The sequence below is a fragment of the Corvus moneduloides genome, chromosome 11 (assembly GCF_009650955.1).
Source record: "Corvus moneduloides isolate bCorMon1 chromosome 11, bCorMon1.pri, whole genome shotgun sequence".
Taxonomy (NCBI): domain Eukaryota; kingdom Metazoa; phylum Chordata; class Aves; order Passeriformes; family Corvidae; genus Corvus; species Corvus moneduloides.
The window spans coordinates 6,292,060-6,318,924 of record NC_045486.1 but is presented as its reverse complement, the minus strand read 5'-3'; the positions used below and the strand labels follow the sequence as shown (position 1 = coordinate 6,318,924).

At 39.1% G+C, this 26,865-nt stretch overlaps 1 protein-coding gene across 3 annotated transcripts in view; it reads right to left on the bottom strand.

Annotated features, from left to right (window-relative positions):
• Nucleotides 1-26,865, bottom strand: part of SUCLG2 (succinate-CoA ligase GDP-forming subunit beta) — a 114,022-nt gene that overhangs the window by 28,454 nt on the left and 58,703 nt on the right. For all 3 annotated transcript variants that reach the window (XM_032120811.1, XM_032120809.1, XM_032120810.1), the window contains 3 exons: nucleotides 24,834-24,930; nucleotides 21,327-21,488; nucleotides 19,764-19,906 (listed from right to left, as the gene is read on the bottom strand). In XM_032120811.1, the coding sequence (XP_031976702.1) occupies nucleotides 19,764-19,906; nucleotides 21,327-21,488; nucleotides 24,834-24,930 (402 nt within the window). The remainder of the gene's footprint in view (nucleotides 1-19,763; nucleotides 19,907-21,326; nucleotides 21,489-24,833; nucleotides 24,931-26,865) is intronic.

The following is a 26,865-nucleotide window of genomic DNA, read 5'->3' as shown; positions in this document are numbered from 1 at the left end:
GGACACGAGATGAGAGCAGAGGAGTTCAACCCGGAAAATAAACTCAGCATATATGGAAAGCTGTGCTGAATGGAGCAAAGGGGGGAAGAACCCCCCTGCCCCAAATGTTTTGCGTATGAATTTCCTCAGTTTTGTAACCCTGACAAAGCTGAGCTGATTTTCATCTGACATTTCCCCTTTAATAGCATAAACACTCCTCATGTGCTGAATTTGGGACAAAGAGCACATAAAAGCAGTGCATTTGGGAGGTTGCTGGAAAGAACCATTCCAGGTGAGACTGGAAATGTGCATCCTCTCTTCCAGGTGTCACTATTCTCTGTCCTGCAACTGAAGGCCAGGAATTGTGAACAGCAGCAGGACAGCCAGCTTGATTTTCATTTGTATTTGAGGCACACCAGCCACTTTGAGCCCTTTTCATCCACACAGCAAAGCTGACTTGCAGCAAATGAAATGCTACATCACATTATTCTGCGAAGAACTGCTGAGAATAACACTGCTGAGCACTTAAGGAAAGGTATGTCCTCTGGCAGGGAAATAAGACACAGGCATGTACCTACCATGTGCCTGAACAGGCAAAGGGGCTGCAGAGCAAAGGGTGTTTAATGGAAGCCACAACATCTCCTTTAAACGTGAAAACAATGTTAGAAGCACCATGGCCAGTTCTCTGACCAGGCAGCTGTATGCACCCTACAGTCACATTTCTACAACTGTATTTATCCTGATGCTACGAATTTTACAGCTGAATTAGTGAATAAAATAAAAGCAACCTGAGCAGTGAAAATTGAAAACTGTTATTAATCCTGTAAACTAATAATATTAGTGACTGTCCACCTACAATGACATATGATAGACAAGGTAGCTACTAAACCATTCAAACCATCTATTTTAGAAGTCTGTGTAATCCTTCGTCTCTCCCCCTCCTCAAATATTTATTTTCCATAGCAATAATGACCTCAGTATTCAAGGCAGCCTTTGAAGATTAATGACCAGTGGAGGTTAATGGTCCTCAGCTATTCTTCAAACCATCAACTCCTCCCAGCCAGTCATTAATCCACAAGAAACGCCTTAATGCTTCACTTATTACTGCTTAAGCATCAAGCCTGTAAATTTTCAGGGCATTAAATCTCAGAAAGTAACCTTTTTCTCTTCATAGACCTCTATTTCAACAAAGCAGATAGATGAGATGAAAGTGACTTCGTTTTACAGGCATTCTCCTCAACTTTACCACAGAATATAATTTATTTGTGTTTATTTGCATTTATTTGTTTTGGGCATTAATAAATAACATCTCCTTTCCTGTCAAAATACAGATAGCAAACCTTCTTCAGCCAGCAGGACTTTGACACCTCTATAAATACGTGCTCTCCCTCAGCTCAGCCCGGCAGGAGACCACAGCGGAGGATGTGGCATTGCACAGCTCAGGTCACACAACCTGGTTTCTAACACAGCTCTGCCTCTGGCTGCTTTTGGGTAACTTGGGAGAGTATTGCCACCTCCAGAGAACTCCTTCCTTTCATTCTTTACCTGTTTAGGTTAAACTGCTTAAGGAAAGGAAGAGTTCAACTGTAGGATGAGGATGGAGAGACCTTGATTTCAGCTCAGGTTTCTATTCCATACTTCAACATAAACAATTACAACAAATCTCTTCCAAGAGCCCGTTAAACTCAACTTTCTCCTGCACACAATTTTGTACACCAAAGTGGCACAGCATGTAAAAATCATTGAATCACAGAATGGCTTGGGTTGGAGGGACTGGAAAGCTCACCCAGTATCTCCATGGGTAGGAACCTTCCACTATCCCAGGTTGCTCCAAGACCTGTCCAACCTGGCCTTGGACACTTTCAGGCATGGGGCAGCCACAGCTTCTCTGGGAAACTGTGCCAGGGCCTCACCACAACTCCTCACCTTTCCGCCACACCATTTATTAGTCTTTTAAGTCATGACAATAATTTGCTTTATATACAGAATAAGCCATCAAAAATGGCAAAAAAAATGGAGTCTTTCTTTAAATAGTGACATCATCAATCACATTTAATCTATATCCATTCAGAAGGTCAATTATACAAATGTCTCTAATTTAGACATATTTGATCTAGGCAGCCCATCAATCATCTAAAGGGTAGCCTTTCTTCATCCTTTTCTTTCCCTTTCTCTTATTCTTTTAAATGGACACCAATTTTTACACTCTTTCCTTATTGTAATGCTCTAGCTAATAGGATATGTTTTACAAAGTGTTCACAACTCTGATGTTCGAAAGAAAATGAAAAATTGTTTGTAGGGTTCAGTGTCCACAAATATGACAAACACAGCAAGATTTCATTATTCCTCAATCATTATCCTTGAGGAAAACACCACAACAGATTCAGAAAAATGTTGACAATAAATTTAGAAAAAGACTAGACGTAGTATCAGACTATTATCATGCTCATTTATATTGGCACTCAACAAGCATTAGTTGTGAAGGCAGCAGGGCTGGCTGTCAGACGTGAGCAAATTGACAAGCTATTAGAGTGCCAAATGGAGGGATTCAATTAGAACATTTACTCCAGCACCAGCAAAGCCTTGATTTTAAGATAAGGCAGAAATGTGGTGCATGTTGACCGGGAAATAAAGATAGAAAATTAATAGGCATAGACAGAAATATATCACTTCCTTTCTGCTATAAGAGCTACAAACAAAGAGATTAACTCAAAAATATTAACTCTAAAAAAGGTAATATCCAACACAAATCAAAGGAAAACAGCGTAGGCACGTCTGTATCATGGTTCTGTCCCAGAAACTGAGATCTGTCATCTCCTCGAAGCTACTTTGGGATCCCAATCTTGGGACCCTTCAGCCTTGGACACTGACACTTTGACACTGACTTTTCCCCCAAGAACTGAATAAATTTCAAGAAGAGTTGGGGAGTTTTAACAATCTCTTAAGAGAACATAAAACCCACAACCCAAACCTGACAAAACCTTACCCAGACACATCTTCACAGAATATTCTGAATTGTAGGGGACCCACACGAATCATCGAGTCCAGCACTTAAGTGAATGGATTGAACCCCTGACACTGGCTCTAAATGACACCATTCCCACTTCCTTAATAATCTTTTCAGTCTCTGCTTCCTATACCAGCAAGGTGTTGAACAGAGATGTACTTGGTTGCCACTTTCTACCAGGGTGGTGGATTTGGCTCTGTGTTCACAAGTGCCACTGCAAACCGCGCCACAGGGGCTGAAAGGGCAATCCATAAAGAAGGAATGGAAAGATGTTAGGAATACAGATTCCCACATGGAAAAGGCTGAAAACTCAGAAGAAGAGGAGGAACCATACAGTAAGTAACTCCAACAAAAGTTTGAGCATACTGAGAGAACACATTTGAAGCCAGATCCTGTTTCCAGATGCAAATCTGGAATTATACCACAGCCTACGGAAACAACATTTTACACCTGCCATCTTCTGTGCATGCAACTAGATCACTAATTCAACCCCAAAAAATACCTGCAAGGAGTTCCAGTTCTCACTTGACAGACCATGAAATATCTTTCCTTTTCCAGCCTACTTACTTTTAAAGTTTTCCAGATAGATGGCTTGCACTTTATTTCAAATATGAAGTGATTTTTGGCAGGACTCTGCAAACAGAAATGCAGACTGAGTAGGGGAAGAACCTACTCAGCAGACTCCTTGCCTCATCAGGAAGGGCACACACTGAGCTAATTTCAGGATCAAAGTCTCACACTATAGCTCTTGCTGATAGGATTTTTTTTTTTTTTATGATATTCAATTCTCTTTGTTTTTAAAAATGTTTAGTTCCAGTTTTACTAAGATTAAATAATTATACTCCCTCCTTCATGTTTACACCTTTTATACACTTCAAAATGCTCAGCATGTCCCTCCTCCCAGGGAGTATAATTTCTTACCACTTCCCTATAACCCTTTCACCCTCTGCCTCCATTATTTTTGATGTTTTCTTTGATTTATTCAGACATGGAAGTTTGACAGAAGAACAAAATGAAGGCATTTATGCCAGGTCCAATTTATCAAAATCTACACAAGAATGATTTCAAAGGACAGTAAATAAAAGTTTTCCCTTTTCACATATTTACAAAATGCAATCAAAATTCACCAAATCCTTTAAAAAATATTAACAAGATAAAAAGAGAGAACACTTTTACTGTAGCTCAGGATAGGAAAGGTACACTAGAGCTTTAAAAACTCTGGACTAGAGAATAGTAGCAAGATAAGAGACGTTTGCTTGAAACTGTTATGATAAAAATGTGTATGAAGCATGCATGGAAAACTGGTATGTGTGATAGGGAAAAAAAAGGGAATAAAAATTAATAGGAGATGGTGTGGGAGCCTCTAAAGGCTTCATTGCTGTGAGCTTGAAGTGACAACATCTCTAATGGGTGCCAGAGATAGGAATGTCCTATGTGGATTTTCCCCCCATGAGTGACAATAATCATAAAGATAGAGCATCTGCACCATCACATTCTATTTCATGTCATTTATTTGATTTAGGTTTTTTGATGTTGGTCTTTGGAGGAAATCAGTTTCTGTAATTTTGTCATTGATGCAGCAGGTGAAAAGTTGGGTCAGTGAAAAGTTAGTTTATGTACCATTTTGAAATCTGAAGGGTGGTTTGGGTAAAAAAACGACATAAACTGTACTGAAATGTGTATTCTATCTGTGGCTGCACTAATTGCCCTGACCCAGTGGACAATCAGTTCTTCACTGCATTGCACCCAACATATGGAGAAACATGCTCCCTTCACTCCACAGGCAGCCAGCAGCTGAGAAAGAACAGTAACTCAAACATTTCCAGCTCCAGCAGAATTTGGACCCTTCAGACACAGTTCTAAGGGAAGGATTCTGTCTTCACATCCCACCTTATACGAGAGAGGAATCCTGCCTTCAACAAGTTCTTTGCCTTGATCCTAAGTCTCAAGAAACAGATCATCCCCATCTCACCTATTCCTGATGGTTTTTCTAAGCTGAATGAAATCACTCCAGTTTTTCTCGAAAGCTGACATAGGTTCTCCTGTCTTCCTAGAATGATTTTCCAAGAAGTGCTGCTACAGAGCTGTTGTGACCATAGGAACCCTGTTGTGTTAGAATTAATCATAGAATGGGCTGGAAGGAACTTTAAAACTCATCTCATTCCACCCCCTGCTATGGGCAGGGACACCTTCCACTATCCCAGGTTGCTCCAAGCCCCGTCCAGCCTGGCCATGGACACTTGGCTTCGGTGTGCACACAGTGAACACTGCTTCAGGCTCTGTACATGTGCATAACTGCATAGGTGCACTACCTAGGAAAAAAATCAGTTCAATTCACTCTGCACAGAAGAGAACTAAACAGGTATTAAGGATCCAGTATGATTTTAGCAGATTAATGCAAACCAGCACTAATACTCCAGTAGCAGGAGATTTATAAATAATAGAAATAGCTCACTGAGGAGAGAATCGGACTTTGACTGCTCATGGAAATAAAGCTTTTTCTCTCCCTATGGCAGTTTTGAAATTTCATCTCCAACTCTGAAAATAGAAATTTCAAAATTATTCTCAGCTAAATCCATAGAAGCACTGACCTTCCGTATCTGTAGTGTTCAAAGAAAAAGACACTTGCGCTTCTGACTGACAGATCCATTGAAAACACAGTCTCAGCAGCTCCAGCAGGAGTGTTGAGAAATGCAACCTGAGCATCTACACCTCATTCATTCTAACTTACTGAAGCAGTTTTTCCTCGTCAGGAGAACTGCACAATTCAAGATTCGGCCCTACAGATAACAGCAATCAGGAAACCACTCTCATGTATGAAGAGATCTTAAGCATTGGAGTGACAAAATAAAGCACATCTTCCTATAAAATTCCAAATCAATAGGAAAGTACCTGCTTTCAATTAAAATCTTGAATTATCTTTTGTATTTACTACTTGGAGGATTCATAAGCAATTTAGGTAAAATATTAATACTGAAAAAGCCCCTTACACCTTAAAATAAACTCCAAGCTGCAAATTAGGCAAACCTCAACTCAGTGACTATGCAAGTGTGGTTGCAAAAGATAAACCTACTTTGTTCATTCAGGAGAATAGCTTTCTGCCATACAAACTCTTCCTGGGAGAGACCTTACTTGGATCCTTCCAGCTTGAGATTCCACAACTGATTCCTAGAAGCCTTGATGTGCCAGCCCCCATGCAGACCATGCAGCACTAACACGAGTGAAAACCAAAGCACACAAATGTCACAGCCCTAGTCCTGTGCTCCTCAGAGCAGTCTCCAAACTAACCCAAATCAGGAAAATACATCCTAGTTTCCTTAAGAGCTAGGGATTAAGAAAGGAACTTGTGATAATACCTGCATCCATTTATTTTAAGTGAAAAGTACTCAAAAATACTTAGAGAATTGCCTTTAAACCTTTCCAGAACTGGAAAATATTGTTACAGCTTTAAGTGCTTTTGCCTCAAACCCTTTCACACCCTCTGGTATCTAAAATGTTAGATAATGCCTCAGTGGGTTACCAAGTTAAACCCCCTCGTTCAGGGCTGAAAAGCTCTTGAATACATGAGCAAGATCAAAGCAGGTAAGCTCAATAAACTGTGTAGTCCCTGTTTAGGGAGTTGAGGAGCATCGCTTCCACAGCATGTTGGAAGTAATTTTAGCTGGTGACATGCTATGTTTTGTCTTAGTGAACATTTAACCTCTAGATCTGGACAGCACACATTTGGCACTGGCACATTTCTTTAGGGAACACCAGAGTGGTTACTTCAAGTGACAGTTTTCTAATTATTCTGTCAAGCATCAATCTGTGACGTTCCCAGTTCCTCAGCACCCTGATTGACAGGGCAATCAGCACTTTACTTAAAGCCTCTAGAGCTGTTCTGGCCTGACAAATGCTTTAAAAAAAACCCCAACCCAACCAACCCCTCCTCCCCAGTGGGAAACTGGAGTGGAATATTTGACTTCCAAAACAAATCCCCACTTTCTGCAAATACAATTCCCCAAAGTAACCAAAAAATTGCATTAGCATATAAAATGCACCTCTAGAGAAGGAAGAGCTGACCAAAGCAGTATTTACTTTTATATTACAATAATTCATTTGCAGCATTTTATTTTGGAGCAAATCAGCTGATGAAAGTACATCAAAAACAAAGAAGGAACTGAGACAGCACAATCATTTTCACTGAAGTTTTCCTTGCCTTCTCTTAAGAGAGGGAAAACAGCCCCACCTTTGAAGCACTTTTAGCTTGATTCCAAGTTCCCCTGATTTCTGATAAACATCATCTTCCTCTGCTGAGGGTGGTATTGTGACTCTGGGGCCTTATAGCACCTCTGACTGCAAAAAGTGAGAAAATGAGGGACTTGGTGAGTGATAAACAATTATCCCTGTACCAAGTTCAGGGAAGAGTAAAAACTATTTAGTAGTCATGACCACGATTTCCTAAATAACATGAAAGTACTTCATGCTCTTTATCCACCGTGTAATTAAATTCAACACCAGGGCTGAGATTTTGACCAAGAAGTTGGCACTAGAATTACACAGGGTTTGATTTACATGCCAAGATGCTGCACCTGAGAATTCAATAGTGGAGTTGCTCTTCTTGGCTTGCTGGGACAATCTTGTGTTGGTATTGTTCAACTTCATGGAAAGGGAAGTTCTGTCACTGTACAGAACTGCAGCACCAATACCAGCAGGATACTAATCATAGTTTCTACTGAAAACAAACTTGTGCCAGATTTTCTCCTTTGGTTTGGAATGGTAAATTATGAATAATGGAAGTTTGGTGGCCAGCTTTTTATGATGAGCACTCTGGACTGCTGTGTGGTAAAACACACTGAACTCAGCAAGACTAAAAAATAAATGAAATACCAAATCAGGTGTCAAACAAAGGGTGGAAAAATGCAGCAGATTTTACCCCTAATGAGAGTGAGCTGCAGAAAATCTCTCTCTAGATGTAATTTTTCTTTTTTTTGAGGACATTAAATATGAAAAGATATTCACACAAAAAAATCCTTTTTTTTTCTTGGATTTGAGTCAAAACTCCCAATAGTTCTTGACAGAAGGGAACGACAGAGCTGTCCACTGATATTACAAGTGGCAGAAGGAAGTTCTTTGATGGAAAGCCTCACACTGCAGTAGTCAGTAAGGTGGAAGCTGTTCCACTGGTCAGGGGCAAGGCTGAACCCATCTGCTTTTCTTATGGAAGTTCAACAGATGTTCAGCATTATTAAGAGAGTTAAAGGAATGTTGCTGATATGTAGACACCATCTTTGCTCTAATTGCTTTTATCTCTTCAGTTCAATTACTTCCACAATTTGTATGACTAAGTGAAAACAAAAATGTATTTGAGACTCTCTCAAAGTAATACACACAAAAATCCCAGCACAATTGTGCAGAGCCCCACAGAAGTTTTGATTAAAGGCAAATCCTTCACAATTCAGAGAGCACATACTCAATCAATGGTTGAAGAGGAAAACCTCCAGGGAGCAGCAGGAACTAAACAATTCTGATAAGGTTTCTGTGACTTTTCAGCAAATAGTAATTTGCTCCTTTATATTTCTTCAATGAGAAGCCAAGCATTGCAGACCCAAACCTTTAAATCAAATGATTTGCTGGGCATCAGGCATTCAACTTTCACCACCTACTATCAAATATTGACTCTGCACATTCATTCATTTCTACCCAATAATTGATTCTTCTTTTTTTGCCTCTTACAGGCCCCCAACAGTATTCTAGGAGGTTGACTTAATCAAGATTTAGTTAAGAAAAAAGAAATCCTCAGCATTTTCAAGTTTTAATCTTATCTAGATTAAAACTTGCACCCCATAAGCATGTATATAATCTATTTTCTTAATGAGATGTTTTTACTCTTTTCCCATGTTATCACTATTAATTCCAAATTTACCATTCACAAGTGCCATCCATAGCTTATACAAAGGTTTCTGCTTTAATCACAGGGCTGGCATCACTGTGTCACAGGACAGAGCTTTATGCGCACTTTTGCTGAACAACCTTCTCAGCAGGGCCCTGTCTGAAGGTGCAGACTTAATTCCCTTTTCTGGTAAAGTGAATACTGACTTCCATGGTAAGCTCACCTGTCAGCCACCCAGAAATCCAATTTTATGGCACTGATAGCAGGATTGCTGTGTTTCCTGCACTGAGGCACTGCAGAGTTCTTGGGGGGAGGATGGCAGAGGATGGTGGGAGCCACAACAGCTCCAGCTCCTCTGCCCTGAGCAGTATTTTTGCAGCAAGAGGCTCCTTCTCCCCCACATTCCCAGGGAATGAACATCTGGTGCTCTGCAGCTCTTTGGTTACTCAGGCTTACCCTTAAATAATTAGAAATGGTTTCTAAAGTACAGCAACAGCCAGCACTGCATACAAAACAGGCTGTGGAAATGTGCACACAAGTTCTGTCAGAGCAGCAGTCAGGTATAGACCTGCAGATTTACTCACAGATACACCTTCACTGTAGCAAACTGCATGTAAAAATTAAAAAGAAAGTTATCTTTTTCCTCTACTTATTTGATGAGTAAAATACGTATGCAAATGAAAAAGAATAAGACAGCCATAGCAGAAGATTCAAGGTGAAAATGGTTTTGTAAAAGCAGTCAAATATCTTTTAAATTCATTTGGAATAGCTGCAGTAGTACAATACCTGCTCCATCCTGGCCAAACAGAACATTTACAGAACAGAAATTATATGACTATTCGCAACAAGTAAGGCTACTACCTTATTCTTAATCAACTCCTCTAATTGCTTTAAAAAAAAAAAATTAAAATGTTTGGTATTTTTCTGCTGAAAACACCTGAATAATTTTGGAAATTTCAGCAAAATCTATTTGGCCAGACATTATCCACCTGTCTTTCCATATACAGGCACTAATTGCCTTTTAGTTGGAATTTTCCAAGTAATTTGGCTCAAAATGGTTTAATCTTTTCCTATAAAAAATATTATGAAAAACTAAGTTTTTAGCTCTTTTCCTTGAGTCAGTTCTCTTCCCCTGAAAAGTGTGGTTGTCCACCAACCCCAAGGAAAATCGACTGATTCCATTAAAAGGATCTCAGATTTCCAAATGAAATCCTTCAGGTAAAGTGACAGTTTCTGTTAACATTTAGGTTCTACCATTGCAACAAAAAAAAAATAGCTTTGCATTTCCATTCTGCTTTACAGTAGAAATATAGGAAAATGCTTGGGAATTGGGACCCTGCTTTCCCTTGACAAGCAGAAGCTGTATAGGATCCCAGCCATGTAACCTGCGCCAAAAGGCAGCAGGAGCCCAGTCTGTACCTTCAAGCCCCATGGCTACCTGCTGCCTTCTCCCACATGCAGTCCCTTCCTTGGGCATCCACAACCACAGGTAACTCCCCTGCAATTCAATGGGTTTTCTGTCCACGTTTTAGAAAGGAATCCATACTGTCGTTTTAATAATGGAGAGGGAATGCATTCCTTAAATACAGATATTTAAGATTACCTTCCCCTCCAGTGCTTTTTAAAGGTACCCACATAGCAAGCAAGAGTTCAATTCTGTTGAACAAAGGGGACAGAGAAGAAATATCCTTTTGAGTTGTCACAAAAGGAGTGGAAAAATAGGGCAGCAAAAATGCCCTGCTTTCTGTTCACCAGAGTTAAGCCAGAATCTGCTATGGTGTTTGGGACAGAAAAACAAACACATGTAGGTGTTTAATATAGAGAGAAAAGTTTACAAAACAAATGAACAAAACATCCATGGGAAAACTATTTCTCTCCCCAAAGGTATTAGGTAGAACCTTAACAAACATTGGAAAAGTTGATTAAGGGCAATACATTCAATTCAAGCCAAAGTCACTGAAAGATCAAGTGACTGACATGTGCTCACTGCACCTGACACAAACAGCACATTATGAGCTTTTCCTCCAGGTTTGGTGTGTGATTATAACCCTGTGATAACCATAAAATCCAATATACTCACAGAGACAGTCCCCAGGCTTTGCCCAGCTCTGACTGAAGTGGTTCTTCCTGCAGACCTCATCCTTTACACCCTCACGCTACTTTACACAGACTCTACACTCCACTATTCCCTACTCACAGTTGTTAACACAACTATTGGAGCCACTCAAATCCACTGAACCCCTGAGCAACTGAAGGGACTGTGGGAAGATGCTCACAGAATCTGTTGGGAATATTCCTGCACACACCCCAGGCTACAAACATGAAAGAATTGGCCACTGGGAGATGGAAATGAAATCACTTCTGTTTTCTGCACATTGCTATCAAAAGTAGGAGCACTAAAAGAAATAAACTGTTCACTTTTCACACCACTCTAAAGAAAACACCTGACTTTAGAGACTGCTGAGCATGCCAGTACAAAAAATATAACACTTTTGAGGAGCAGGACTATGTTTACCTTCCTGTAAGAGGATAGTTTTTTCTAAGATGAAACTAAACCTCTAGGAAAAAGACTGAGAGCTACTCATTTGTGGTAGATGTGGACTTAATTTGCCAACTACTTAAGCACATGACAAGCTTCAAAAGTGAACAGACTCATTTATTTCAGCTTTATCCATCCACTCAGAATAATAGATAATAAAATATTAAAACTTGAAACAGGTTTGAATTCTTGTTGAATTTAAGCATGAATAAGAAGTTGTAAAATAATTCAGCCCTACCTGAAGCAAAACAGAGATTCAAGAGAAATAGCTTTTTTCCTCTCTCAATAAGCTGTATTTCAAACAATTTTTGTCTTTTCCAAAACTCCATCACCCTATGATACCCTTTTTTAAAAAAAAAAAAAAAATTATAGATGTATCTTTACTCTAAAAATCTTAGCCATATCAGGCCCTTCTGTCATTAAAAGATAATTTTATGATGGGAAAACGCTTGTTAATTTTGGCATGGTTTACCATTTTTTCTCCAAATTGAGTTTTATCAATAAGAAAAATATGAAGTCCTATCTACCTGTGCTCCATCCATCCACGGTGCTTCTGAAATGATAAGTAAAACCAGTTGTTATTTATTCCACTGTCACAAGAGTGTGCCTAACCTAGCGCAAATGGCTGAAAGCACCTACTCGAGATACACAGTGCATCGTCTGGGCCAGTTCATCAGGAACAGATGGAGGCAAGGTGATTAAATTTCTTCATTTTGATTGAAAGAACAAACACTTTCCTAGACAGCCATAACGCCCACTTAAAAATAACGAGAATTAAAATGCGATTTTCTCTACAGGAGAGTTTAAGTAAGGACACCTACAACTTTTCTTTCAATATACTAGTTCCTACCTGTATTATCAGATTATTTGTCTTTCATTCTCCTGTATGTCTGCTAGATAGATGATCTAAAAGTAGATTCATAATAAATTACTCATCTCACCAAGATGAATTACCAAATTGAGTTTCCTAAAATATCTTCTCTTTTTATCCTCACTAATTGTGAAATGAGTCACATAAATTTTCAAAATTTAATCAATTTGGAAACCCCAGTAAAGGATTAAACACTTTTCTGCTGTATTTTACATGACATTTCTTTTTACTGGGCAATCCCAAGACATGCAGATATAACTGCACATTCTATTGCACACTCTGGACATGACATCAGGCCTTTGGCAGTCAGAGATGCTGGGAAGGTGTTCAGGATGGAGATTTACTGCCTGGATCCATTACATTCCATCTGAGGCCCTAGTTTGGAGCGAGATGGTGACACCAGGCTATGACATTACAAGAGACAGGTACTGTCCCATAACCCTTCCAGGGTACTTCTCAAACGCTTCCCACCACAGGCTGAGCCATCCCAGCTCATCAGTGGAGACCTCAGAAAAGTCCACATTCTCCAATCCCAAGCACCAACAACCAAAGCCAATAACAAAATCCTGCCTCACTTTGATCACTGATCAAGCACACCTTCAAACAAGCAGGAAAACACAACAAGCCTTGACCAGAGAGCAGCTGTCTGAGGAGGGTGATGCCTTTTGTGTTCCAAGGAAATGGAAATGCCTGCTCGTCTCTCCTTGTTTCAGAAGGTACAACACTACAGAGAGGATAATTAGCACACAAACATTTCCAATTCCATCCAAACCTAACAGCTCAGTTTGTGTTGTGGTTCTTCCATAAATTTGCCAGCATTTACCATCTATGAAAATATTTGTGTATTTTCTCTATTCTGCCACAAAGGAAGCAATTACAAAATCATTGCAAGTTTTCCTCTTGCTTAGGAATTTTATTTTCATATCCAGTTTTTAAGATTCATTATAGCCTACTATAAAATGCCAAAAGGCATTCAACTTGTCAGTGCCCATAAATAATGGCAGAATCATGTTAAAGTATATTTACATATCAATTACTTAGGACTCAACACTACACATGCTCTTGAAAAATATTTTACTTTTGGTTATAAATCAAGACAACTCAATTATGCATTTTAAATGCACAATTGTCCTCCCATTTTCATAAATATTGTCAATATGCTATCAGTCTCTAAAAGTGCCTCAGCGAAATGAAAGAATGACTTTTTACTATTTTAAGTCATTATTCGTTTTAAAAGACGAATAGTCATTTCATATTAATTCTGCAAAACTGCAAAGGCACATCAGAAAAAAATCCTTGTTAAAGTTCTATCAGTCTGTATTTTCTTACCAATGCAGAGCTAATACAAATGCGGGGAAACTCCTAAGTTACTCCTATAAACTCAAAACCTGCAGTATCTTTAAAAGAACAATGAGCTGCTCCATTGGCTAAAGGCAAAGTATTTGTACAAATTTCTGAGACAAAAAACCCAATATGCCTTTGTGAACTTTTCCCAGCTTTGCAAGATGTTTCTGCACTCTAATAGGTATTTTCTACCTCCACAAACTGTCCATTTATGAGAATAATCTTAAACATCCAAAGTCAAGACATTACTGCCCTTACAAAATTACTAATCACAGCTTTATGTTTAGAGCTGTTCTCTGAAACACAGAAAGGAATGTCCAGAGCATTCACTGGCTCCAAGGCAGGATCAACTCTCCCTGAAACATCCTGGATAATTGCTTGTTTAGCTAGTCTTTAAAACTTGTGGTGCTGGATAGCCTATAAATTCCTAAAATAAACTGCTGTAGGACTCAAGTACCATTTTTGGCTGGACAATTTTCAGAACAGCTACCCTACGCAGCCACATTTCTTTGCTGCTCTTAACCCTTACTGCTTCCTGCCTGCCTGAGGCAGACACTGACCTGCAACACCAGGCAGATTGCCCAGATTAACTGAAGGCTCCTTCACCTTTCTGTGTCAGATTCCTCTTTCAACACTTGAATCATCTATATATTTGAAATCAGAGAAAATGTTGGTCTCTACCTACCTGTTTGCTTCCCCCCAAGACAGAAAGGCCCCTCTATGTGCTATTAGGAGTTAATACTAAGATGATGTAGCAAGATCCAGCTTCCAAAAACTATGTGGAATTTGTCAATGATTGATTAGACAACATCTTACAGAAATGTCAAAATTGCTATCAAAAAACAACAGGTTTATAGATTTTGATTTTGTTTTTAAAAATTTAATATTGCACTTCTACAAAACCAGTGCTGAGTACTAAACTGCCAGGAGGACAGGGCTGTGCAATAAGCAGTGATAACTGATATTTTTCATAGCACTTAACTTCTTTACCAAACTATATAATTTTTGATCAATGTTTGTCGATGGTAGATGAGTATTATAACCCACAGTTAACACAAAGGGGTAAAAATAGCAGTCAGAGCCCTCACTTCCAAAAGTGTCCACTAAATTCAAGTGTCACTGTGTTGAGATACCCAGCTGGAGCTGTGAAGGGCCATGCAGAGTGTGAACACTGCACCAGCAGTTAACATTTGTGGAACAGTGCCGTACAGCACACAGATACTGTGCACTAGAGTAGCTCTTCAGCTACAGTGTTTAAGGGTACTCAAACCAGCACAGGATGCTTCACCCGCTTGTGTGAATCAGAGAAGCACACAAAGGATAAAGAATTTTCATGCTGTGTAAAGAAGAGCTGGGTAATGAAGTCTGTAAAGGGTGTGTGACGTGAATGAGAAGCCAAAAAGATTCCTAACGAGTCTGCAAGAACAGGACTCCTCTGCATTATCTGAAATGATATGAAATCTGACAACTCAAACAAATTCAGTGCTAACACTCTATTTTATGTTCACAACTGAATCTTATTTACATTTCCCTTTTTTCTCCAACATTACATGCACACTGATATAGGCTGCATGTGATAGGGAAGGTTATCTGTTCCTTCTGTCTTAGCAGTTTCCATTATTGTAACACTGAGAAATCCACTGTTGACAACTAAATGCAGACAAACTGTCCACAGCCAGCCTAAGCTCTGGGCTGATGAAATTCACTATCACAGAAATCTAGCATTTGGAATTCTTATATTTTTTTCCCCCTAACACTGGGAGCAGGTCATTGTTTAAAGTTGCAGAGTAAGAGCAAACAGTCCAGACACACACAAATATAGTTACTACACTCCAAACTGCCTGAATGTTTGGAGATGTTTTGAATGGTCTGAACTGAACTAGCTCACTCAATTCCAAATTAATTCACCGAAATAAAGACCAAATATATTATACATGGCAACTTTATTTTTATTTCTGAAATCTAAGAAAAGAATATCCCAAATCTTTCCTCTTATTATAATGTTATCCCTTCTGTTGCCACAGAACAGACTGCAAATGTTAAGAAAGCTAATACTAAAAATCCCTGAAGGCAAAGGATAAACCGGCGATAAAAATGTCTTGTATAATAAGGATGTATAAACTGTATTACTTTCACACCAAACACAATTGGAAAAGAAGGGAATTGCAAAGTTATGGTTTAATGGTATCCTCTTTCAGAATTCTGGTCTGAAACGTCTCTCAGATGCCTAGAAAACAAAAGCCCCAAAACCTCTGCTTGACACACAACAGTGAGACACATCAGTGCCAATTATGTGGTGGGCACAGAGATACATCTGAACATAAACAGGCAAAGCAAAGTGACAGGAATAAGATTGTCTAGTCCATATAATTAAGACAATAATCTGAATTTGGACCAGATAATTGCTAAAGAAAAAAAATAAAGTCTTGTGTGTGTTTGATATTAATTATTCCCTGGATATGAGCTAAAAGATGTCAATAGGGAATATTTTTTCCAGAGAAACGTTTGTCTTTCTGTCAATAGTATTTTGCCTAAATAATAAGCTAACAGCTGTTAACATCAATTAATTTGGTGACTCTTTAGTCATATCATCAATGACAGGCTTCAAAAAAGGTCTTCAAAGGAACTTTAGTGGAAAAAGGAGAAAAAGAACAACAAACCATGTTGGCCTTCAACTGCCTGTGCTTCAGTGATACTTTCTAATAGGAGTCCACTGCCAAGATCAGGGCTAGAGTCTGATGATGGTAAAACCAACCTGCTTGCAGCTTAGTTGGCTTTTTTCTGAGTTTGTGAGGCCAGGTTCTGGTAGCAGGGGAATGAGAGGTGGCTTCTGTGAGGAGCTGCCAGGAGGTTCCCCATGTCCGATGGAGCCAATGCCATCAGCTCTGAAACAGAGCCTGAGCCCATCAGGGACAGCAGCAACACCTCTGGGATAACAGAGTTGTTAAGGGCACAAAAAACTGCAAAACAGCATCTGGAGAGAGGAGTGAGAATAGGAGAGGAACAGGCCTGCAGACACCAGGGTCAGTGAAGGAGGAGGGGCAGGAACTGCCCCAGATGCCAGAGCCAAGATTCCCCTGCAGTCCATGGAGATCCATGAGGGATGAGCAGATATTTTTTCAGCTTTAGCCTTTCCAAAAAACCTTGATGAATCCTACAGTCATCATATGGCAACCAGGTCTTCAGCATGAACAAAAACAAGCACCTGTGGAGCTTGGTAAGGATGTGGGAGTACTCAGGGATGAGGACTTCGTGGAGATGCCTGAAGCAGGAATCACACGTGCAGGGGAGAGGCAGGCACCACCCAGAACCTCAGAAATACTTTAGGAAACAACCACTTTACTTCACTGTGGGACAAAGGGGGATAAATGAAGCTCCTGCAGTGTCTCCCAGCAGCTTGAACTCCTAGAACTGAGCCATCTTTCCTGGTAGTATCTAGAAAGAGGGAAGACTGTACATTTCCTGCCTGAGCAGATACACAGCACAAACTTATAGAAACAGGACAGGCAGGGAGAAGAAAAAGAAAGGAAGAAAAAAAGCAATTGGAATTTAGACAGTGAATAGAAAGCAATTCAGAACCATTGCAATGACCTGTCTAACCTAGGAAGTATTGGATATGGCAGACAGCAAACAAGACGAGCAGAGTATAAAAAGGGTCACTAGCTCCAGAGACAGCATTTCCATCCAAAACCCAGTGGGTAACCTTTTGCAACAAAAACCCTCACACATTTTTTTTTCCCCAAGAATTATAGACACTGACAACTGACAGATTAAACCAGCAGCAAACCAGCCCAGATCTTCACTTTTCCCGAAAACAACATCCCCAGCTTCACTAAATCAAACCATGGCATACATTGATTTGTTTATTTTGTTTGTTGGGGGAGGGGGGTGTTGTGTGGTTTTTTGGTTTGTTTAGTTTCCTTTGTTTCTTGGGTTTGTGGTTTTTTTTTTTGCTTTAAAACAAATAGACATTTTAAAGACAACTAAAGAGAGAGAAAGAGATCTGTTTCAAAGTGCAGTTGAACATCTCCTTCTGGAAGATTTCTTCTCCTGCAATGTCCTTAGCTCTGCCAGCACAACTAGAAGATAGTGCTTCTCCACATTACAGCCCTGAAGGCATTTTTTTTTTTGTTTACTTCTTAGTCTCTAGATATTTAGACATTTGCAAGCATTAATTGAATCTCAAGTTCCCAAGAACAAACTTTTATCTTCTCGAAAAAGGTGGGAATCAAGTTAAAGGCCACAGGGCAATGACTGACCAGATACAACCTGTAAATGCTGCATTAGCCACAAAGACTCTTGGGACTGAAGCCCCTCCATTAGTTAAGAAAAGAGAGGATTCATTCAATTATCCCACTGTATATTAGTGAGCTAATGGACATGGGGTATCAGGAGAGGAAATAACAGACGTTTGCTATATTTTCTGAAAAGAATGAAATAAAATATGAAATTTTTTGCCTTCTGCATCTACAGCCAGTCAGTGACAGGAATGGCACAGCTACAGCATAAATGCCTAATCCAGGTCCTTTCCATGCTCCCTTTTGCTTTCTCTCAGTAGCAAAGCTTCACTAGCCCTGGTAGTATGCAGCTGGAATTAAGCACTAACATAAAAGCAGAATGTATAATAGAAGGATACATTTACAAGTCAAATATTGGGCACACAGATGTTCTGTAGCTGAGAGCTACTAGAATGCCTCTTTGTTTTAAAATTGTTTAAACTCAGTAAGCTTCATCACTAAAATTAATACCTGCTGTTTGTGCTTCAGCAGACAGTAGAAACTACTTGGCACAGTGATAATCACCAGCTAAGTTGTGTATCTGAGACTTTACTGCACCTGCTTCTCTACCACTAACACAAGTTTCAGAACTAAATTACATCTCAGGCAAACCCAGATCATCACAAGAAGCACGCACTGCAGAGCAACTCAAACAACCAAAACAACAGACACTTGAGACGTCAAGGTACCAGGTGCTTAAAAAATATGCAGGGAGAGTTACAGCTGCAAAGAACTCACAATATGAAGCTGTACTGTGTTTATTTTGTACTGTAAATTTTCTCCCTAATTTTGCCTTGAAATTTTGCTGCAAACAATATCCACCTCTATTTGAAAAGTCCCAACATTTTGTCACTTACTGCTGCACAGAGCATACAATTACAGCAGTGTAATTGTCACAGGAAGGTGGCATTTAGAAGCTAGCATCACATCACAATGAACATGAGGAAAATGACTGGAATCACAGAAAAAGTGAGATAAAGCAGATGAAGCCAGATCCACAAAAAGAGGCAATATGTTGAAATCAGCTGCAATGCTTTGGTGCAGGAGATGGGAAAGATGATCAAAGCCCTCCGACAGATTTCCATTAGTAAAAATATCAACAGCAACCAAGTCCTGGCTACACACAAAAGCGTAACTGCACGTTGGCAGGATGGGCAGCTGGCACTGCTCCAAAGCCCACGCCTGATCAATATTCTCTCAGCAGATACTCCAGTTCTGTCTGCAGAGGGGACCAATGACCTCAACACACATCTCTAGAAATAACTTCTACTCAGTACACACAGACTGATGTCTTCTCCTCTTGTTCGAAAAAGAAAAGAGCAACTGCAGCTCCATCTGCAAAAGGAAGTGTCAGAATGTTCCAGGCTGTGATTCCAGCCTGGGAATGTTAATTAAATACAGACTATCCTGCAGTGCAGAGTCAGATATTTTAGAAACCTTGAGCTTAAAAGAGTACAAATCAGCCCTTAGAATTAGCTATTTGCTTAATTTTCCCATTTTTCTCCTCAGTCTACTGTGGCACTACACTATTAGGAATGATATTTTAAGCATCTAAATCTCACAAATTCCACTTTAGGAGCGAAGTGCTCCGAGTTCAACACTGCAATGCCCAGCATTAGCACACCTGCACTTCTGTGTTGAACTGCCTTGAGAAAGTTCCCACTCACAACTCACCAGCAAACCTGAGTGCAGATCAAGAACTGAAAAGGCTGTCCAGTGGTTCATACTGAAATAATTTTCCTCCCAGATCACCCCTTTAGTAACTCACCCTCAGTGTTCTCACCGTGATCTGGGTTTTTCGGTGCACTATTCATGATCCTACTCAGCTCTACTGCTGCATGGGGAAGCTCCCAGTCCAAACCCAACATTTTTACCTTTGGATCAGCAGTCAGCAGCTTGAATGCTTGGTAGACTTGTGCTTCTTTCACGCCTCCACCGAGATCCAAGAAGTTGGCTGGCTTTCCACCATTCAGGGATATTATATCACACGTTGCCATTGCAAGTCCAGCTCCATTGACTGTAATTGTAAACATCAATTGCTTGTATTTCACATAGACATGATTTGTGAAAAGGCTTAAAATGTATCAGCACAACCCCAGAACATGGCTCAAAATGTTACACAGCTATCTCTAAATAGGCCAGTAGCTATTCAAGGATATCCAATGCAACAAATAATTCAAATTCTGGTGCAAACATACCAACATTTAAGTTTCTTTAGGGCTTAGATGTGCACCTTCTTTTAAGCATGCATGAGCATGGGAATGGTAATTCTGGAATTAAAAAAACTTCTGATTTTATTAAAAATAAAGACACATAAAAACTTCTGGGAATAGTGATGTGAAGGACAAATTGACTCTTTAAGCTCCTCTCCCATCAGTCTGATAGCAGTGGATGCTTTGTATTACTGCATCACAGATAACTCAGTTTTGGGGACAGACCTCAGATGTTCCTGAAACTGCCTTTTATTTTAGATTTGCACTAGTCTAGAAGCATTTCCATGGGTAAGAACATCTTTTGAACTGGGAAAAGTAGATGAGAATTATGTGTCCTCTTTAAGCTGCTCCTGTTGTTCCTGCTGGACAATGACTCCTATGTCACCAGGAAATCAGAGCACTAAAAAAATAGCACAATATTGGCAATTATTGTTTGGGTTTTGGGGTCTTTTGGTTGTTTTTTTCTAAATTAAGATTAAAGTCTCACTCTCACTTACTGAATCAATTGCAACACATTATCAGAATCTTCTAGATTTGTGTTTGGAGTACACATCTGAGCCAATATAAATGCTGGGCATTTTCTCATCAAGTCGAAAAAAAAGCCTAATTTAGTTAGATTAATAAATGCTGTATTAGCTAAAAGAATTTGAACAAAATGAAGATTATTTAGAGCATAGCTGACTTTTCCACTTATCTCTTCTAAACAGCAGAGTAATTTCTGTTGTACAGAAACTTCAGGAAAATAAAAAACCTGCCATTTCCAAGCAGATTCTTTAGCAGCTTTCCTTAAAGGGAAATGGAGTTTAATATTCAGTTGTAACTGGGAATGTCACATTTATACACACATACTTTTCAAGTGTCTTTTAAGTAACACACTCATTTTTTTTAATTACTGATTAGATTTTGATGACTTTTCTTGTTTTAATTTCTGGAAAGACCAATTACATCAGGTTAAAAACTCAGAAATTGAAACCCCTTAGCCTACCTTCCCTCTGACACCACTCCTGCCCTGCCTGTGTGCTGTGGCCATCAGCACAGTTTCCACACAATTTTAGTTTCATTCCTGCAAGAACTTGTGGAAGGACAGACAAAACAGCAGAAATACTCAGCAAAACAGACTGAAATACTGTCAAGGGTGGCCTGAATGTCAGATGTAAACAAAGTCTATAGACTGAACAAGTATAAATTTGTCTTCAAATGTCTTTTGGATGTATTTGTTCTTACCAAAGCAAGCAATGTTTCCATCCAGTCCTATATATTTTAAGTCATATTTGGCAGCTTCATTCTCTATGGGCTCATTTTCAGACTTGTCATCCATGGCAAATATTTCTTTTTGCCTAAATTCTGCGTTGTCATCAAAGTTTATCTTGGCATCGAAGCAAACAACTGGAGGAGAAAATAAAACAACATCCAGGCATTTAGAGCCTACAGTCAGTCAGGGTTTCTGAAATATTACAGCTACTCCAGCAGTGAGGGGGAGGCTGCTTTGGGAGTGATGCTGCCTCCAACACAGGAGCAGCTGAAGTTCTAGCATTGATTCCAGCAGGAAAGGGCAGGTTTTCCATAAATCCTCTATTGAGAAAAGGCACGGCAAGATCTCCACACCACACAGGAAAATCTTCTGTGTTTGTTACAAACAAAGTTCCTGTACAGTATGAGGGCAGTTTTTATGATTTGGACAGGTGGGCTGCAGTGGTGCCACAGGAGAGTTTACCTTCCAAATTTGGAACAGACAGAACAGGTAGCACCAACCCAAAGCCATGCGTGGTAACACGCGGTCATTCAGAGCTGAGCAAAATGCTCTCCCCTTAGCCACATGTTGAATTTCTGATGTTATTAACTGAACACACATTATTTCATTAAAGAGCTCAAAAAACCTGAAGCCAACATATGTTAAAAATTACCAAAAGATTACTTTTAAATAAAGAAAATTAAGAAAGTAAATACAAATCTTCTCATCAATAACGATCTGCTGTGGTTGTAAAAACAAATTTAAAAGTAGCTAAATCTGACTACATTAAATAAAAGATACAAAGGACTGGCTAGCAGCCACAATACTCACATTAACACACCAGTAACAGAAATGCCTGTGGAGTGTTATTTGCCTATTTTCTGACTCATTATTTCTATGGGTTTGCATAGGCAAATGCCTCATTAAAATGTTCTAAGTAAACGTAAGACTATATACTTATCATATTACTATGCAAGTAATTTTCCTTGTATTATATTCAGATTATAATTACTGACTTAAGCATAATTGATTTCTCAAGGCAAACCAATCAGATCTAAGTGCCTTTAAATGCTGTGTCCATAAAAATCTAATAGTTTTTCTATCTGCTGGGGTTTTTTATTCACATTGCCATTGGAACACATACATGGTACATGTGCACGTGTTCATGAGCACTGCACACATCTGGACATCAGTGACAATTAAGAGGACAATTTTAGTCTTTGATATAGATACACAATTAAAATAAAACACATAATCTTGTTTGGTGGAGAAGTAACTCGTTTTAATATACAGTTTCTTAACTTAGGAAAAAATAGCTAAGGAGACAGCAAACAAAACATTAACACAAGTAGGAGAGTCTCAGATGTATATCTTGATTTGCATTGGGTTTTCTTGTTTTGGTTTTTTGATGTTGATGGAGTTTTTTTAATTTTTTGACTTGTAACTGATAACAGATTAAATTAAAACAGTATCAAATTTCACTTCAGTGACTGCAGTTTCAGAAAATTGTTTGTGAGTGAGTATAATAAATCTCTTGGAAGAGTCCAGATCTTACCTGGTCAACCATTATGTGGGAACATGCCAAAAGCAGAAATATCTGCAGTTCCTAATACACTTCTAATGCACTAGAGCTGCTTTAATTACTTTTTCAGCAATGAAATAAGACCATTTTTCTTCTTCAAGCTTTCAGGTGCTTAAATTGCTAAACCAACTCAAAGCTAGAGTACCACTGCAGTTTCAGAGCTCTGTTTACTCTACATACAAACATCCTCAATGTCACATTAATAGAAACTCATTTCTACAGAACACTCATCTTTAACAAAGGCTGTGCTGTACAAAGTAGCAGCAAAAACATGTATTAATATTTATTAAACCATTTTCACTATCAAAAGCACATTGTTACATGCATGATAGATTATACAAATGGATTCTTCTTTTAAACAAATATGGAAGAATGCTCCAACACTTATATTCATGAAGTACTTCTGTTGTTTTTGTTAGCGGTGTAGGATTTTTGTCATCTGCCAATTCAACAGTTTACACTGAGAGCAAACAAAACAAAAACAAACAAACAACAAAAAAAGGAAAGTTCCAGGCTTCTGACCCACTAAGATTAACAAGGCATTTGCTAGGATATTAAACAAGGAAATACATACAACCTAATGGAAATCCACACAAGTGAAAACCACAAAACACAGCAAGAAATAAATCCATCTTATCCATTACTTTGACAAGAATAATGGGCTTTATAAAGAGACTTATATTTTATCATTAGGAAGAGCTGCATTAAGCTATTCAAATGTTCTTCCATTTTTTTTGTCTTTATTCTTCCTTAAGACATTTCAGATGGAGAAACTGCTAGCAAAATGAAATAAGCACAGGAAGACTCCTGTGCATTTCTGCGAGCAAGATGGCTTTCACAGCTTGAAACCCACTCTGTTTCTGCTCCTCAGCTTCCTGGATGCAAAACACATGGGGAAAAACCTCAGAGAAAACAGCATAAAAACTCCTACCATCCCTCAAATTAAGCCCTTCTCACTAAATATGCACAGCCATTCCAGAAGAGCTAACTTGGTAACTTATCCAAATCTTTATTTCCACAGTGCCACCTCACAGTACATCAGCAAGGATGCAAAGCGAGTACCACCACGGTTCTTTCCAGTCTTTAAGGACCACATTTGTTACTTACTGTCCTCTCCCTCACTTGCCTCTACTTGCACACCCAATTTCCCCCCTTGGTACCCACCAATAAGCCTTCAGCACCTCAGTGAAATGAAACAATAAGGAGGTAACTGTGATCCCCATGGACCAGCCCTACTCTATTTCAATATCCCACAGGCATCTTTAGATCCTCCCCTCTTCACCTTCGTCCGAGTTACTTGGACAAAAATGACAAATAGAAGGAAAGGTTTCAGTCGGAAAACCAAATATTATAATGAGGTGAAAGCTGATTCAGCTCCTTATTTTTACCCTACACCTCCTCAGCCCTGTAGTCATGGTGCAGGTAGATCAATGGCTCTTCTTCTTCCCAAAGGATGTAGCCAAGTGTTCCAACTGAAATTTGTCCTGTGCTCTAGCAGGCTGCAGAGTCATGCACCTTAAAATTTAAATTACCCATATGAATGCAAACATAAAAGAACAAGTTTCTTTCCACACAATCTCAGTAATTCTAGCAGCGTTAACACACACACAAAACCAAACCCAAAAAACCCCATCAAAAAAAATCAAGAAAACCCCAACTTTATACAGAGCAGAAGAGCAGAAAATGTTGCTGTCTCTCACCAAGCAGAACATGTAGAAGCCAATACTTCCCGTATTTGGATGAAACAACAAAAGGTATTGAAAGATAAAATCTGCCATGGGAATATTTATGAATGTCACTTAAATTACATTACAAAATGAAATTAATACAAAGCTGCTGCTACATGCTTCTATGCAATTTAATTTATAGCTTGCATAAATAAAGAATTATAATGCATTCGTTTCCTTCAATTTCTTACCTTGCCCTTCTGGAGTTTCACCAAAGGGATTGACTTCAACCTGAGTGGCATCAATTTTCAAGAAAAGATTATACAGCTTCTTAATTTGATCTGCTGCCTAAATGTGATCAAATGATTTACAGTTACCACACAGAAAAATAGAAGTTCATGTTTTCAAGGCAAAGGTAAACCATTATCGATTATTTTTAATGTATTACATTGCACACCGGTCCTAGATAATTACTGCTTTTATTTCTGTTTTCTTAACCATACTCATGTAGTCTCTTACATTGCTATAATGCAGCATTATGGTACTGTGTAACATTTAGTAAATGTGCATTTAAATACTGCATAAACTGGAGATTTTCTACAAAATAGACAGTGCAACTACTATGACAAGTTTGATTTGGGAAGTGACTGTTAGGCACCAACACAATGAAGTATTCCCAGGTACGCCGAGATCTGAGCTGCCTTCACGTTCATCAGTCTAAAGGCAGAAACCACAAAGTAGTTTGTGCACTCTGGTGACTTAAGGAAAAATATCTATTTCTCCTTCCTACATCAGTATGAAATGTTTTCTTGAAGAACTGATGCCTGAAGCATGCTTATTTACTCATTACAAGATACTCTTGCTTGTTCCCCATTACTCCTCATCCTCTATCTCCATGCCCCGTTCCGTGGCCAAAAGTAACACCACTGACTACTAATTTCCAAGTCTTTTAATCTTTTAACATTCTTCCACTAATAGAATTACTTAAAAACAGCAACATGAACACGTGTAAAAAAAATCCCTTTGGTTCATTACACACTGTGAACCTATTAGCTGAAATAAGTTTGCAGATGAAGTGCACTAATAAAGAACCACTCAATTTTTTTCCTCTCATTACTGATCAGCTAACTGAAGTACACAACCCAAAAATATTTGGGACCTCTCCTGATAAGTAAAATGAATTAGACAAAAGAAAGCATAAGTCATGATATGCTTAGGTTAGTTATGCTTAAAGGTTAGTCATGCAAAAGAAAACATCACAACTGGAAAGACTCAACCCCAATCCCAGTTTTGCCCAGAGAGGCAGTGGAGTCCCCATCCCTGGAAGTGTTCAAGGCTAGGCTGGATGAGGCTTTGAGTGACCTGATCTAGTGGAAGGAGCCCCTGCCCATGGCAGGGCACTTGAAATTGGATGGTCTTTAAGGTCCCTTCCAACCTAAACTGCTCTGTGATTCTGTGATAAGATTCCTTAAAGAGCTATAGCTGGGAAGCAGCACACAGATTGCTTAGGAAGCCTTCCCTGCCCAAGAGCTATCAATTGAAGCATTCTCAGTGGGTTTGACTTAAAAGAATTATCAGTTGTAAATGTGCAGCAGCTTCCTTGGCACAAACACTCAGATTGACAAACAACCCCAAGAGCACAGGGGTGAGGCTCTCAGCAGTGATACTGGGGAGGGAGCCCCACCATGAACCCAGCATTGACTCTGGGCCACCTGAAAAGCTGCTGTTGCCACAGTCCTCCGCTGCAACTGCACCAGAACACCAGAATCACTTCATTTTTATTAAGGGCTGCTCCATCTTTCAGCACCTGTCTGAATCAGGCAGCTTAATGTCAACATTTCTCTTCAAGGTCTACAAGTACTGAGCGTCTTCAAGGCAAAGCAGAAAATCCCATCCTAGAACTAGAGAACATATAAGTAAATACCAGGATTTGTCCGGATAAAAACTATGTCCTCATGCTTCAGTAAATTCCTTTTAGTTGACAGCACGAGAAAAGAAATGCATTCCTGCAGCATTATTTAAATGTGTTGTTTAAAAGTCCATACATATATTGCTGTTAATTTTCAAGTGCCAGAACTCTTCAAGGGTTGAAAGGTTCTACATAATCATTCCTCCTCATTAGCTATACAGCTAAATCTTCAAATGTGTGTTAATCAACTTAATCATTATGCATTTGTTAATTGTATGTTAGGATAGAAAATAATTAAAACTGCCGAATAAAAAATAAATGAGTTCTACAAAAATGACAGTTTGATACTACAGAAAAAAACCAGGCCAAAGTAG